Source organism: Sciurus carolinensis, chromosome 4 (genome assembly GCF_902686445.1).
Source record: "Sciurus carolinensis chromosome 4, mSciCar1.2, whole genome shotgun sequence".
Taxonomy (NCBI): domain Eukaryota; kingdom Metazoa; phylum Chordata; class Mammalia; order Rodentia; family Sciuridae; genus Sciurus; species Sciurus carolinensis.
In genome coordinates this window covers 5,293,025-5,307,373 of record NC_062216.1, presented here as the reverse complement: position 1 = coordinate 5,307,373, position 14,349 = coordinate 5,293,025, and the positions used below count along the sequence as shown (strand labels likewise).

At 52.4% G+C, this 14,349-nt stretch overlaps 1 protein-coding gene across 1 annotated transcript; it reads left to right on the top strand.

Annotated features, from left to right (window-relative positions):
* Positions 1–3,090: 3,090 nt before the first annotated feature.
* Defb1 (defensin beta 1) lies at positions 3,091–14,145 on the top strand. The gene is made up of 2 exons (XM_047550487.1): positions 3,091–3,215; positions 13,917–14,145. Exons 1-2 carry the CDS (start codon positions 3,155–3,157, stop codon positions 14,060–14,062), a joined length of 207 nt encoding a protein of 68 aa, XP_047406443.1. The 5' UTR covers positions 3,091–3,154; the 3' UTR covers positions 14,063–14,145.
* Positions 14,146–14,349: the final 204 nt, after the last annotated feature.

The window sequence follows — 14,349 nt, the reverse complement described above, 5'->3', positions numbered from 1 at the left end:
ACTGTGTCCTGTTTGATCTTTAGCAGGCAGGGCCCCACGGCAGCTGCTGCCCTGCGCTGCCCTCCCCCGCCCAGCCTTCCCTCCCCTCTGCACACTCAGGTCTCATGTGCCACAAGTGTGACAAACACCTGACACCTAGAGTCCTGCTGCAGGCAGCGCTGGTAGTGTGGCCTGTGGACTTGTCCTACAGACCAGCAACCAAGGACATGACCATCAAGGCGGCTGTGGGTAAGAGGTCAGGGAACTTGGGCTCTGTATGGTGGCAAAACAAAACAAACATCCACAGTTTAAAAATCTGGGTTTCCTCCCTGAATAAAGATCAGTGCACATGTTTGACCACAGTAGTGATGCAGTCCTCCAGGGATCAATGGGGAGTGTGGGGGAGTGTCCTCTAGACGTCCCCAAACTGGAGCTACGAGGCCTGCAGTCTGTTTATGCACGTGGGGGAGCGAGACTTGCTGTTGACTGTACAATTCTGGAGAGGGGCATCTGACCGGGCACAGGAGGGAGCAGGTGGAGGAACAGGAGGAGCTGCTGGGAGGGCCAAGCAGAGGCACAGAAGGCACGTGTATTAGTCTGCCACTGCTCCTGTAACAAACGCCACAGGTCGAGAGCTCAGACAGAGGTTCAGTCCACAGTTCTGGAGGCTGCGAGTTCAAGGTCAAGGCTGAGGCGACTGGTTCCTGCAAGAGCCTTCGTCTGAGCACCGTCACGCTGGGGATGAGGGCTTGACACAGGACGGGAGGGTGCACTCGGTCCACAGCAACACTCTTCCATGCTTTCATTTCTCCCCAAACTGGACCGAGCCTGGAGCCCACGCCTCGGCTGGCCCCCTGGACTGGGCAGAGCACACGCCTCCCGGCCCTGGGCTCTCTGTGCCCTGTCCCAGGGAAGTTCAGGCTCTCCTCTGCCCTCCAGCTGGGTCCACCTCTCTTCTCTTGCAGTTAGCAAGTGGCCTCGTCTCACATTTGAGGAGAAATGGGTGATCCAGAGAGGAACCTCAACTGTTCGCCTCTCAGCCACGTCTCCCCACTGCCCAGCATTGTCGAGGCCCCTCCCCCTCACATTCAAGGCTCACCCCTCCATCTTGGCCCTTCCTGTGAGTGCCCTGTAGGCCTCTAGCCCCAGTCTCACTCCAGGGTCCTTGCTTCCCATCGAAGCAAAGGCTGAGTTCAGCGTGCATGTGGCTCCTTGGGCACAGTGCTGGGTGGCCTTCCATCCATTTGCCTTGCCCCAGGCACATCAGCCATCAGGGATGGCTGAGCACCTCAGTCTTCTCCAGGGTCCAGGGAAGAACCTCAGCTCCCCCATGTCTCCCATTGAGGGATTGGGGTCATGCTCCCACTCTGGAGTTCAGGTTACCTGCTGAGAGTCAACAGCAAATTAGTCGCAGCATGGTTGACATTCTGTAGACATAGCCTAAAAAATGCCTCCACGTTCACAGCAGAAATGTCAGTCCTGAAAATCAGGTTCATATTTCCTGCATACAGAATCCTTTCACTCCCTGAACACTTAGACAAACCCTGAGCGCATGCTGTGACCACTAGTCCCATCCTAAGCGGATTTTATGCTTCGTTATCTAGTTTACTCCACAATGTTACTGCCTAATAGGTCATCTTTGTCCCCATTTTGCAGGAGAAAAACATTAGGGTGCAGATATTGAAACAGTGGCCCAAAGCCAACAACTAGTAAATGGAACACCTGGGGCCCTACTGGAGCGCCTAGTTCTCTAAGCTCAGTGCCACTGCCCCCCTGGGTGCTGCAGTATCAACAAGAGCAAAGACAAGGAAGGGAGGGAGGGAGGGAGGGAGGGCCCACAAGAAGGGTCTCCTCACTACTCCAAGCTGAGACTCACTCAGCCTCCCCCAGCCTTTTGCTTCAGGAACCTGGTGTTCCTCAGGCAGCTCCTTACCGTTCCTGTCTTCACCCCAAGGACTCCCCTGAACTGATGGTCAGGACCCCACACACAGCCAGGTGCAATCCAAGGCTATGGGGCCAGAGCCCTCCTGACCTCCTGGTAGTAAGTCGCCTCCCACCACCTGCCAGGAGGCTCCCTGGGTGCCACCAGAGCCCCTGCCCAGGTCTTCCCAGCTCCCTCTGCTCACCTGCCTCCCAGTCAGACTCCCCAGGGAACCACAGGCAGCTGATCTCCCTGCACCCAGGAGGGTCAAGTCTGTGGCATAGAACAGACATGGGTCTTAGAGGTGGGCCTCAAGCTGAGCTCCCCAGACTTAGCAATGACCCTCTGAGCTGGTCAGTGGCCTTTTAATAGGCTCTTCTCTTGCTTAACCAGCCAGAACCTGCTCTGCTACCTGCAAATCAGACCCCTGATGAGGCACCAGGAAAACTGCTCCCCAAATCGGAATTAGACCAAGGGTAGATAACCTGTCTCTGAGAACGTCACACCACTGAGCAGTAGACCCGAGACTGGACGCACCACACCCCAGCTGCCAGGCCCAGCTCCCGACGTCCACCCACCGCCCTCTGGGGCCAATATGGGGGCCCACACGAGACGAGCCCCACTGCACTATCTTGGGAACACAAGTCCCAATGGAAAGTCCCAGCAGGTGTTGGCCCCTCAAGGAGACAATTCTATATCAAAAGAGAGATGAGAAGCAACTTCAGACTGAGGAGAGATTTTTATTCTTGTAACCAGCTCATCTGCTATACTGAAAGGGTGAAACCAAAAGCCACCCTGTTAGGGACATGGTAAAACCCAAGGGACCAACACTAGCCTGGGGCCCAGAGCCACCAGCTCAGGCTTCAGGTCTCTTCTCAGGGGCTCCCTGAGCCTTTGCACTCCCCCTCAGGAGTGGGAGCTGTGTTGCTGAAGACCCTCTGTACCCCTACCTGGATAGCAAACAGACTGGCAGCCAGCCTGGACTCTAGGTCTCAAGGCTGAGAGCAAAATCCAGCCACAGCTGGACAGAGAAAATGTGCCCACAAGACTTGCAGACTACTCAGGGCAAATGACAGGAGGGTTAGTTATTAGGACTTCACTCTGGACTGCTACTCCTCCCTCAGCTTGTCTGTGGGGTTGTGCAATCCTGAAGCCGTATAAATACAGCCCAAATCCGGCCATTGGCGCCTTTCGCTCAGCCTCTGAGGAGTCTTCAGTCCTCTGCTGCACACCGGGCCCAGCCTGCCTGACACCATGAGGGTTCTCTACATTTTGGTGCTGATTTTGTCTTTCTTCTTCTCACAGATCAACCCAGGTAAGCCATGGAATCTTCTGGAAGACCTTGCCAAGGAATGGGGAGCATAGGATTCACAAGAACTGAAGGCAGCTGTTCCCAGATCATGAAGCAGGCAAGAGAACACCCAGGTTGAGAGTCTGCAGTGGGTGGTGGCCAGGCCCTGCAGCTGTCCCTGGGCAGCAGGGGAAGGAGCCCTAGGGTCTCAGGGCCACTCAGGCACGAGTCCCTGCCTCTCCCAGCCCCATCTTTGTCCCGGGCATCAAGGGCATGGCCTGGGTGGAGGGGATTTCTGTTTCCCCTGCAGCAAGCCTCCTCACACTGAGAGGCCAGCTTCCTACCCAGAGAGAAGCTCCTGCCATGCTTACTTCAGGTCACTGGGTGGGGCTGCCCCAGTGCCCTGCTGCAGGCTAGGTGCCACCACCCCTCCCACCAGGAACCTGAGCTAGTGCCTGTGACTCACCTACTGTGCAGACAGTCAGGGAATGCAGACAATCTTCCTCCTTCCCTGAGATATCATCCACCTTCCCCGGCTGTAACTCCTGGGTGAAGAGAGGTGGCTTCCAGTCAGCCAGAAGTTGCCAGCTTCTCTGGGAGAAAGCACACTGTCCCTGATGTGAGAGAGGAGACCCTCGGGAGGAATCAAGGACACAGGATTATCCCTGCCCTGTCACTCAGTGTTTTGAGTAAGCCACCTACTTCTGAGGTTAGTTTCAGTACTTGCACAATGGAGTCCTAGGGCAGAGAAAACTGCTTGGAATTCTCTGTGAGCCCCTGTCATGTAGGCTATGCCTTTATTCTAGATAAAATCTAACCAGGGCCAGGTAGGCCTTCATTTCCCCAAATGAAACGGCGTCAAGGCATTCTAAATGCAGTTTTTCATGCTGCCAGTGGAGACCCTCAGAGAGATACAGAAATCAATTTCAAGAGTGGAAACATGTTTTCCTATAAAGACTAGAAAATACCAGAATATACCAGGTCCCAGGAGCACATGCTGGTTGATTCTTCTACTTCAGAGTGTGGGGGTAAAGGTGGTTTACTGATTTACAAGGAGACATTCTTTCTTACATTCCAAACTCAAAACAGCATGGAAGCAGTTTTCCCAAAAAAAGATTTATATTCATTTAAACAGGATCTGAGCACCCCATTCAAAGCACAGGGCTGAGCAGGCACAGGGGCCAGGCCTGACCTGCTGTGGGAATGGAGCCGGCTGCAGGGCACACACAGAGGACCCTCAGGGACTCCCCTGCACGCCCCTCTGCTCTGTGCCTGGACCACAGGACTCCTCGTGCACAGCCTGTCAGGAGGGAGTTCACCAGCTCAGCTTCTAGAAGGAGCAGAGAGCAGGGCCACCACCTCCAGGGGAAGCCAGGGAGGACCTGAGGCCCTGGGACACCAGCAGGCCAAGCATTGCCTCTCAGGAGCCCCTGCTGTCCCCGAATGTCCCACTTGACCATGAGAAGGACACTGCTTAGGGCTCTGCGCTGTGTCCTCGGGAGGGGGAGGAGACCCACTCCCCTGTCTCCTCTGCACAGAACCACGCAGGCTCCCCTCCTGTGTCCCTGGGTCATTCTGCAGGATGGGATTGCACAGGCTCTGATTCCATTTTAGGAAAGAATTTGGATTATTCTGGACTTTTTAAATTTTGAATTAAGGTATGGAGGACAGATAAAACTCTAACCGTCTCTGGTGCAGGACATAAAGTTTTGGTGAACCCAGACACTAGCGGGTGAGATGGAGCCAGTCCCCAAGTCTAGCGCCTCACACTCTTATGCTCATGCTGTCAGTGCTGTGGTCCTTGCTCCTTGCCCACTTCCCCAGGCCCGTGAGGCCTGCCCAGCTTGGAGCGTGGTGCAGGGGCTTGGGAGCTCCACACCAAGGTGTGGATGCCCTGTCTCAAGCCATGGCCCTGCTGAGCCCGCACAGTGGACCTGTGACGTCCTCTTCCTGGAACAGTCCTCAGAGCTAGCCTGGTCCACCAGGAGCGTTTCACACCTGGGGAAATCAAGGCCCATTGACCCCACAGGTGCAGGCATCCGCTTCAACTCTGCTCCTCTCCATCAGAAATAGACAGCCTCACCCGCTTTCATCTCCTGCTGTTGGTTTTCTGTGACCACAGCACAAGGTCAGGACGGCAAGACTCTCAGCCAGGGTGTTGGGAATCAAGAGAGCCTGGGGCTTCCTGCACCGACTGAGCTGAGGCAGCTGAAAGGCCCATGTGCAGGCATTGCCCTGAGCGTGGGGAAGAGCCAGGGAGACCAGGCCCTCGAGGTCGGCACCTTCCCTTCCAGAAGCAGAGCTCAACATGAAAACCAATCCGGCGTTCAGTTGTCCTAGTATGAATGCACTTTAAAGACTGCCGAGCACAGGGGCCAGAAAGCACAGGACCAGGAGCTGAGTTGCTCTCCTGGTACGGGCCGAGGCTTGTTGGAGGGGCCCAGGTGTGGAGGAGAAGTTGAAGCTATTTTGCTGAGCATGCTGTTTAAAAGTTTAACTCCTTTTCAACTTTAGGAACCAAGACAGGTGACAGAACCTTTAGACCCCTATCTTCTCTCCATACACAAAGCCGGGCCAGGATCCTTCCTGGCGACAGTGAGCTGCTACTGAACAGGGGCTGCAGTCCAGGCAGCACCCCCAGGTCTCCCAGGCTCTGCCTTGCTCTGTCGCCTTCCCTGCCTACCTGACACCAGTGATCCGCCTGGCTGCCGTGGACACAGGAATCTGCAGCCCTGGGGAAGGTCAGAGGGCAGGTGGACGGAAAGAGCAGGTGCAAAAGTCCCAGAAAAGCCACCAGTCAACTTATGCACGGGGGTTGGCTGAGCCCTCCAGAGTTTCAACCGGGGAAAGGGCAAGTTATAAATGGCATTTTAAGGGACTGGTGGTCTGGGGCTGATTGGTGATCTGGAGGGCTTAGGGGCCAATGGAGGGAAGCTGGAGTCAGGACAGGCCAGCCAAAGGACCTCCTCTTGTCACTGAAGCTGTTTCCCTCGCAACTCTGCTTCAAGGCCACAGCTGTGCCCTTCCTCAGCCCCCTCCTGCCTCTGCCTGTGGGCTCCACGCTCATGCCTTCCATGCGTGAGGAATGAGGCAAATAACCTCAGGCCTCAGCATCCTGTGGCTCCATCTCCACCCTTCCCCGCCTGCACTTGAGAGTCTCATCCCGGAACCTCCGCTCGCCCTAATTCTTCTACCTCTCCCATTGCTGGCAACAGTCCCAGGGATCCTCCTGCTAAGGCCTAGGGATTCCATCTGGAAAACACACTCCACGTGGCCTCCCACAGTGGCCCTGTGTCCCCAGGACAGGCCCAGGTCAGGACACCTGCCTAGCAGGGCCTGTGAAGCCACAGACACCCCCAAAATCGCCAGTCAGGACAGGGCCATGGGCGGCACTTCATATCTGAAGAAAGCTGCTCCGGGAAGGTCATCTCCCAGTGTCCCAGCTCCCCCACCACACAGGGCCTGCCCTCATGCCCGTTCCATAGATCTTTGCACGCTGACTCTCAGAGAGGTGTACTTTCCAGTACCCAGCCAGCAGAGGACCTGGCTCAAACCCAGCGGGACTCCCAATCCTGCATTTTCTGCACAGTTTCCTGAAGACCTCTGTGTGCGTCACCCAGTACACAGACCTCTCTCAAGAGCAGTCTAGACGGGAAGGGCACAGAGCCAGGTGCTGCTGATGACTGACAAGAGCCTCTGGTTCTTGTTCCAGGTTCTTCCCCTGCTTCCTGAGTTCAGAAGTGGTCTGTCTTTGGAATTTTGTGAGTTGTTTTGTTGGCGTGTTAGATGAATTTATGCCCCAGATAGCCTAAAATCTTTCCTAGAAACGAATTCCAATCCTCTTGGGCCCCCATTGACCATGTCTCTGCCCACAAGCCCCATGTTACCTCAACCTTTATTTAATACCCCAGTGGGAGGAGACCACTGGCTCCCGGGCCCTTCCCAAGTACACTTCATCCTGACTGGGAAATGCTTGGGCTAGCTTACAAGCCCAGGGCTTCTGAGAAGCTAATTCCAGCCCATGCCTGGTTGAGTTTCTGGACCACTGCCAAGCCCACATATTCGTCACCAGAGGTGTGAAATCTGTGGCCACTGTTGGGAGAATCTAGCTTGAATACCCACATCAGGGTCTGCACTTCCCACATCCCAAATTGGTCGCTCCCCTGTGCCCCTCAGTCCCGACTGCTCAGCAGGTGGAGCCTCACTGGCTGGTCAGCAGCAGTCCTAGGTAAGACAGGGTGGGGTTTGCGCTTCCCCTTCCCTAATCACCTGGGGAACTGCAGTTCATTCCACCCCAGCTGGATGGTCTTTCAGCACGAGAAATCTGTGCTTTGGTCAATGATCTTCACTCTCTCTAACATTTCCCACGCGCTCACCTTGAGCTGTGAGTGCGTGATACAAAGACAGTCTTAGTACCCCTCACAAGGAACCTCGGGTGGGTGTAAAGCAGACACTCAGGACCAGAAGTCCTGTCACCCAGCGCTGGAGCAGCACCTCCATTCTCACCTCCTCTCCCTCGCCGTCTCTCAATCTCCAAAAGCCAGCAAACTGCACTTAAGAAACTGTACTTCCTGGCTCTTGGACACTAAGACCCCAGATCCCCGCTGTTTCGACAGATCTCCTCACAGCCGCCTCCAGCAGTCTTCCTCGGCCACCAGCATGGGCCCCATTAGGACACGTTGGTCTCAGGGCCACAGAGGCCTCGCACAGTCCTCCTTATGCAGATTTGCTTCTGCTGACACCGCGGCAAGCCAGCCCGCCCTGGGCTCAGGGCCACAATCCCTCCTCCCCTCCTCTCCTGCTCCCCACATGACCCACTGGTTTCCCGCCCCACTTCCTTTAGTAACCTCGCTGCTCTTCACTCAACCAGAGCCGCTCCTGGGCAGTGCTGCTGGCTCTCCAGGGCAGCTGCCTGCCGCGTGTGCTGGAAGGACTCCCTCTCAGCACAGCTGGAACCGGACGGGCCTGTCCCTCTGCACCCTCCACCCACACTCCCTTCCTCCTCCTCCTTCCTGCTCACCAGGGAGTTTTCTCCCGTCTGTGCTTCTCTGGCTCAGGCAGCCCAGAGGCGACCCGAGGACACGTCAGCATGTCCAGTTTGGTGGGCACCAGGAAAAGAAGAGCCCCCCGCTCAGAGGGGCTGTTACCCTCGCTGGGGAAAGTGAGAGGCATGAAGGGACTGTGAGGTATCCCAAGTGCTCACGTGGCCTCTGGACAGGACTGTGCCCATGGGTGAGGAAAGAGAACATGGGGCCTCCTGGCCCCCGAGGTCCCCAACTCGGGGACATGGGAATGACCTCTTCAGATCTCCTCCTCCACTTGGTTCTTTTTAAAGTGTGAAACATAATGTGCATCCAGAAAGTACAGGAGCCAGGGTGGACAGCATAATGAACACCACACAGCAGGCTGCCCTAACCACAGGCCGGTGCAGAGGTAGGACAGAGCTGCCCCGTGAGAGGTCCTCCTCCCCAGGGCCACCGTGAATGGACTTTGTGGTAGTAACTCCCTTGTACTGTGCTTTCATCCCATGAGTGTTTATGCTGAAAACAGCTTGGAATGTGCCTGTCTTCCTAGTGGAGCAGCGAGGACTGGATCTCTGTCTCTATGTGCTGGAAGGTGGCGTAGTGCCCAACTCTTTTCTAAAAATTTCCACACTGATTTACATTCCCAAGATTCATGAACGGGAATTCCTGTTACTCCATATTGTTATTGCACTGGATAATGTTCATTCAAATTTTAACCTCAGGTGAATTTAATACCATGACTTCATTTTGCTGATAAATAGTAAATCAGAACTTTGCATGTAGTTAGTGGTCCTTGGGCATCTTTTTGGAAATGCTGTTTGCCTTTCGCCCATAATTCCTATCAGATTGTCTGTCTTTGTGTATTGATTTCTAGTAACTCTTTATATATTCTACATACACTTTGTCAGTTATGTGCATTAGAAATTTCCTCATGCCTTCTCCCTTGCTTATTGGCTCTCTTCATAAGTGTTTTTCTTAAGAGGTTTTCAACTGGTATTTCAATGTGGTTAGAAGTTCTGATCTTTTACTTTGGGGCATGTGCCCTTTGTTTCTTGTGGAAGCAATCTTGAAACAAGAAGATAGTTTCCAGTATTGTCTTTTAAAGCTTACGATCTATCTGGCAATGTATACACACACACACACACACACACACACACACACACACACACACTTAGATGTTGACAGGCCTTTATTTTTCTTCATTTATTTATACTCAGTGCTAAGAATCAAACCCAGTGCCTCACACATGCTAGGCAAGTGCTCTACCATTGAGCCACAATCCCAGTCCCTCTGGCAAGGGTTTTTAGAGTGTGTCAGTGTGTGTGCATGTGTCTGAGATGGGTGTCTGTGTATGTCTGTGTTGTGTGGGTGACTCTGTGTCTGTGTGTGAGTCTCTGTGTGCATCTATCAGGGTGTGTGTGTCCATGTCTGTGTGTGTCTCGCTCTCTCTGTGGGGGATCAGGAAGGTCAAGCTGCCTTCCAGCATGGACACCATTTCCAGAGTTGAGAACTCTCTTCCCCTCTGCTCTGCTGGGCCACCATTGCTCCACGTGCTCTCTCCTTGCTTGCACAGATCTCTTTCCACCCCTCATTCTGTTCCGTGTCTCCATTTGCCTGTCCCTTCTCAAGAGCACCCTCTCTTAATTACTGCAGCTCCATAATTAGTTCAAATCCAGTAAAGCCAGTCCTGCCACCTCCTCCTCCAGCCTGGTCTTGGCCATTCCTGGACCTTTGAGTTTCTGAATAGATTTTTTCAATCTCCTGACAGGACCTCTTGGGATTCTAGGGTCCTGGGTTCAAACTGAAGATTAACTGGTAGAGAAATAACGTTTTTTTAAGTATTCTACAAATGCTTGACAATGGAATTTCCATTTTTTAGGTGTTCTTTAGTTGGTCTCGAGTTGTCTTCTGTATTTTGGGATGAAGTGTTGCCCGTGTTTCTTAGATTCATAACTGAGCGTTGGATGTGCTACTCCATCTGGTGCATTTCTTCAAGGCTCATTTTTGTTGTGGGTTGCTAATAAGATTTAAATTCACTGCTTCTCCTTTCCTGCATATTGAGCTTGCCACTCTGCTTCACTCAATTCCTTTTGGGCGGCATATCATCACAGTATCTTTCAACAGTGACAACTTTATTTCTTCCTTCCCAACCCTTAAACCTTTGGTATTTTTGGTGCCTTTTCTTAACTTCCTCCCCTGTCTAGTACCTCAAAAATACTGTCAAATGGCAAAGCTGGGTGTCTTTATCCTCATCTTATTGCCAGTGTCTAATTTCTGATTCTGAAGAGTACAATTTGTGTAGGTGTATACACATATTCTTTATTGGATAAAGAAAGTTCCCTTGAGTTCCTAAATTTGCTAAAAAGTTGTATCATATATCAGTGTTGAATTTCTTCAAGTGTTTTCTTGGCATATATTAAAATATGATTTTCTCCTTCATCACTAAGAGCATTGGCAGATTTTTAATACTTAATGAATACTTACATTTTTTAAAATACACTGAAATTGGTTTTGTTGTGTATGCTCTTACTTTATTTAGAATGTTTGCCTCTCTGTTGATCAAGGAGGTCTGGCTATAATTCTTTATGCCTTTTTTTTATATACTGATCTTGTTAGATACAGTTTTTACGACAGTGTTGACATCAAAACATGAGTTGTGAGCATTCTCTCTTGTGCTGTTCTGATAAACAGTCTCTATCGTTTGGACACTCCTATTGCTTCAAATAATTTGCTGATTTTGGAGGCAGAGGGGTTAATGGGGATTGAACCCAGGAGTGCTTTACCCCTGAGCTACATTCCCAGTCCTTTCTATTTATTTTCAATCTTGGGACAGTCTCACTAAGTTACTTAGGGCCTCACTAAGTTGCTGAGGCTGGCCTCTAACTTGCAATCCTCCTGCCTCCGCCTGACAATTCACTTGGGATTATAGGTGTGCACCAATGTACCTGTAAAATTTGCTGATTGTGATGACTTGGATATGAGGTGTCGCCCATCCTGTGTTCATGCAGTTATGTTCAGAGGGGAAATGATTGGACGGTGAGAGCTGTACCCTATCAGTCCAGGTCTGGTGGGAACTGTAGGCAGGGGCCTGGCTGGAGGAGTGGTCTCTGGGGGCGTGCCCTGGAAGGGCGCATCTTCTGTGGGCTCTTCCCCTCGGCACTCTCCACTTCCTGGCTGCTACGAATGGAGCAGAGCTCCTGCACCACACCTCCATGAGGGACGAAGCCTCTGGAACTGAGAGCCAAAATAACTTTCCCTTTTCACTAGGTCTTGTCCACGATTATGGACACAGGGACCAAAACGTGACTAACACAGGCATGAAGGTAACATGACTAGGATTTTATTCATGGACTCAACATCTTCGATAGTCATTACCTTGTGTTTATTTTAGTAAGTTGCGTTTTTCTAAGTGCTATCTTATTTCAGATAAGTTTCCAAGTTTATCGCCAAAAGTTCGTACTAGTCTTTTTTAAACGTGTGTAGGGTGTGAAGTCCCTGCTTCCATTGCTGTCTTGTCCCACTCCTTGACCTAGGAAGTCCTTAGTTGTCTAACACGACAAGGAGCAGGTGCCCTGGCCTGTGTACAGGTGTCCTGATGCCTTGGCTGTCCTTGTGCTCTTACTGGAAGCCAAAGGCCTTCAGAAGCACGTCAATGCCATGAAGCCCGGCAGGCCCTGGTCCCGGCCAAGCCTGGTGTCGTCTCTAGCTGGCACAGGGAATGTCAGGGGAAGAGCCAGTCAGCGCTAGGTGCCGTTCATGCAGCGGGGAACCTCGATGTTCTAGAAGAAAGCTTTTCCAAGTGTGGATTCTAAACCAGCAGCTTCAGTATTACTGGGCAGCTTGCTGGAAATACGACTTCTCAGCCCCAACCCAGAGCCCTGGTTTCAGATCTGGGGCAGAGGGTGGGGAAGTTGTGCTTAACAAAACTTCCAGGAGATTTGTATCCACGATAAAACTTGAAATCCAGTGACCCAGCAGTTCTCAATTCCTCTCTGCACATTAGAAGATTTATGTTGATATAAATATATGGAGCCCATCCCAGAAATTTTTTTAAAAAATTTATAGTTGTAGATGGACACAATATCTTTATTTTTATGTGGTGCTGAGGATCAAACCCAGTGCCTCACACGTGCAAAGCAAGCGCTCTACCACTGAGCTACAGCTCCAGCCCCCAGAAGACATTCTTAAGAGCCTCTCAGCTGATTCTGACGTGTACACAGCGTAGAGAGCCACTGCCCTGCACCAGGATCTCTGCACCTTGGTGCGACTGACATCGCAGCACTGACAATTCTGCTTGGGGCTGTCAGGTGTGGTGGGATGTCAGCCGCATCCCTGGTCTCTACCGACCAGCTGGAACAGCCCTGCACAACTGTGACCACCCGCCAGTACTCATGTACTCCAGCCACCTCCCTGGGCACAGGCGAGTCCCCCAGGGGCTGCATGCTGCACAGCACAGCTCACAGGGACCAGAACAGAGGAACACAGAAGCCTCAAGAGGCTCTTGGTGGCTGGGACACAACCCAGATGCCTGTGCTTATTCCAGGCCTGGAATTCAGGAAGTCTGCTGAGGCTCCTGAGCACAGGCAGAGGACAATGAAGGGGACTAAGAGGGCCCGAAACAGGCCCTGAGGAACATGGGACAGAGCGAGGGAGAGAAGGCTGACGACAGTGTTGCCTCGGAGGCGGGGACTAGCCTTACCTGCAAAGGCAGGAGCCCTGGAGGGAAGGTCCTGGAGGACGGTTTCCAGCAGCACGAAACCTCTTCCAGCAAGCGCCACCTGCCTCTGGAGTGCACTGGCCCCCAGGTGCCGACGGCCTGCCCTCTGTCTGCTAGGCCGCCTCACACAGGCCGCGCTCTGGGCCCTGAAGCTACAGAAGGGGTCTGCTCACACTTCTGGGGCTGGCAGTCCAGGCCAGGTGGCAGGTGGGCTGGCCCCGAGCTCCCCCTGGCTCAGAGATGGCGCCTGCTGCCTGTCCTCAACCCGCTTTCCTCGTGTGTGTCTGCACCTAACCTCTTCTGATGAGCCTGCCGCTCATACTGGACCCTGGCCCATCCTAACGACCTCATTTAACCTTGATCCCCAAGTCTAAATTCAGTCACTTTCGGAGGTTTCAGGATTAGGGAAACATCACCAGAATTTTCAGTTGACAAGAGTCGGCCCATAACACCCACTAGAGGAGGCTGGTCAAACACTGGCCCAGGGTGGTGCCCGAGGGCAGCACTGAGCAACTCCCTTCTCTCCTGGAAACAGTAGGGCTCTAGGTCAGGGTTCCTTCCAGTGAGGAGAGTCTGAGACAGCAGCCGTAGGGCGGAATAAACTCCACCTGGGAAACCTGTGAAGTCTTTACGGAGTAACCGTATTTTCATCCTGACAATAAAGGATCCTCATTTTCCACAGAAATGGTCTTTGTAAGGTGGAGAACAGGGATTCCGGTCAACATAATCAGTGTAACTGAAGTCACAGGGATGTCCTCATTGCGAGGCAACGACAGGCATTTGACAGTTGAGGATGTGATCATGGTACAGTGACTACAGTACTCAGTATGTGGGGGAACTGGTGTTACTGGTGTTAAGTGCAAGTTTCTTGTATCAGAATACTCAGTCATGAGATTTGCAGAGTGACCTGTCCTCCTCTGTCCAACATTCTGCAGTCATGTGCTCACGAGCCCGAGTCTAAGTGTGTCTGTTCCCTCTTTGCAGGTGCTGGCCTCCTCACAGGTCTTGGCCACAGATCAGACCACTACATGTGCGTCAAGAATGGAGGGTTCTGTCTCTATTCTTCTTGCCCTGTGAATTCCAAAATCACTGGCACCTGTTACAAAGGACGGGCAAAGTGCTGTAGATGAGCTGAGAGTGACTTGGAGAAAGATCACAGAAGCCAAGTGAAGGATTGCTAATCATTGTTTTAATAAAGAAAAATTTACCTGGACACACACCTTCATCAGACCAAAATAAGTCTTACTGCTCAATGAAAGAGTTTAAGAAAATGTGGGGTTAGGTTGTCAACCTGGGAACGAGCGACATGCCAGTCCAGAAAGACCACCTCTTCCAGAGGAATGAAGGCCTGGTCTTGACAATGTCACTTTCAGCTGATCATGTCACCAACCCACAGCTGAGGGATGCAGAGGGTCCA

Excerpts from the sequence above, each read along its gene's own strand:
- Defb1 (XM_047550487.1), top strand. The coding sequence starts at position 3,155 with ATGAGGGTTCTCTACATTTTGGTGCTGATTTTGTCTTTCTTCTTCTCA. Across the intron at positions 3,216-13,916 it reads CTTCTCACAGATCAACCCAG|GTGCTGGCCTCCTCACAGGT; the intron begins GTAAGCCATGGA and ends CCCTCTTTGCAG.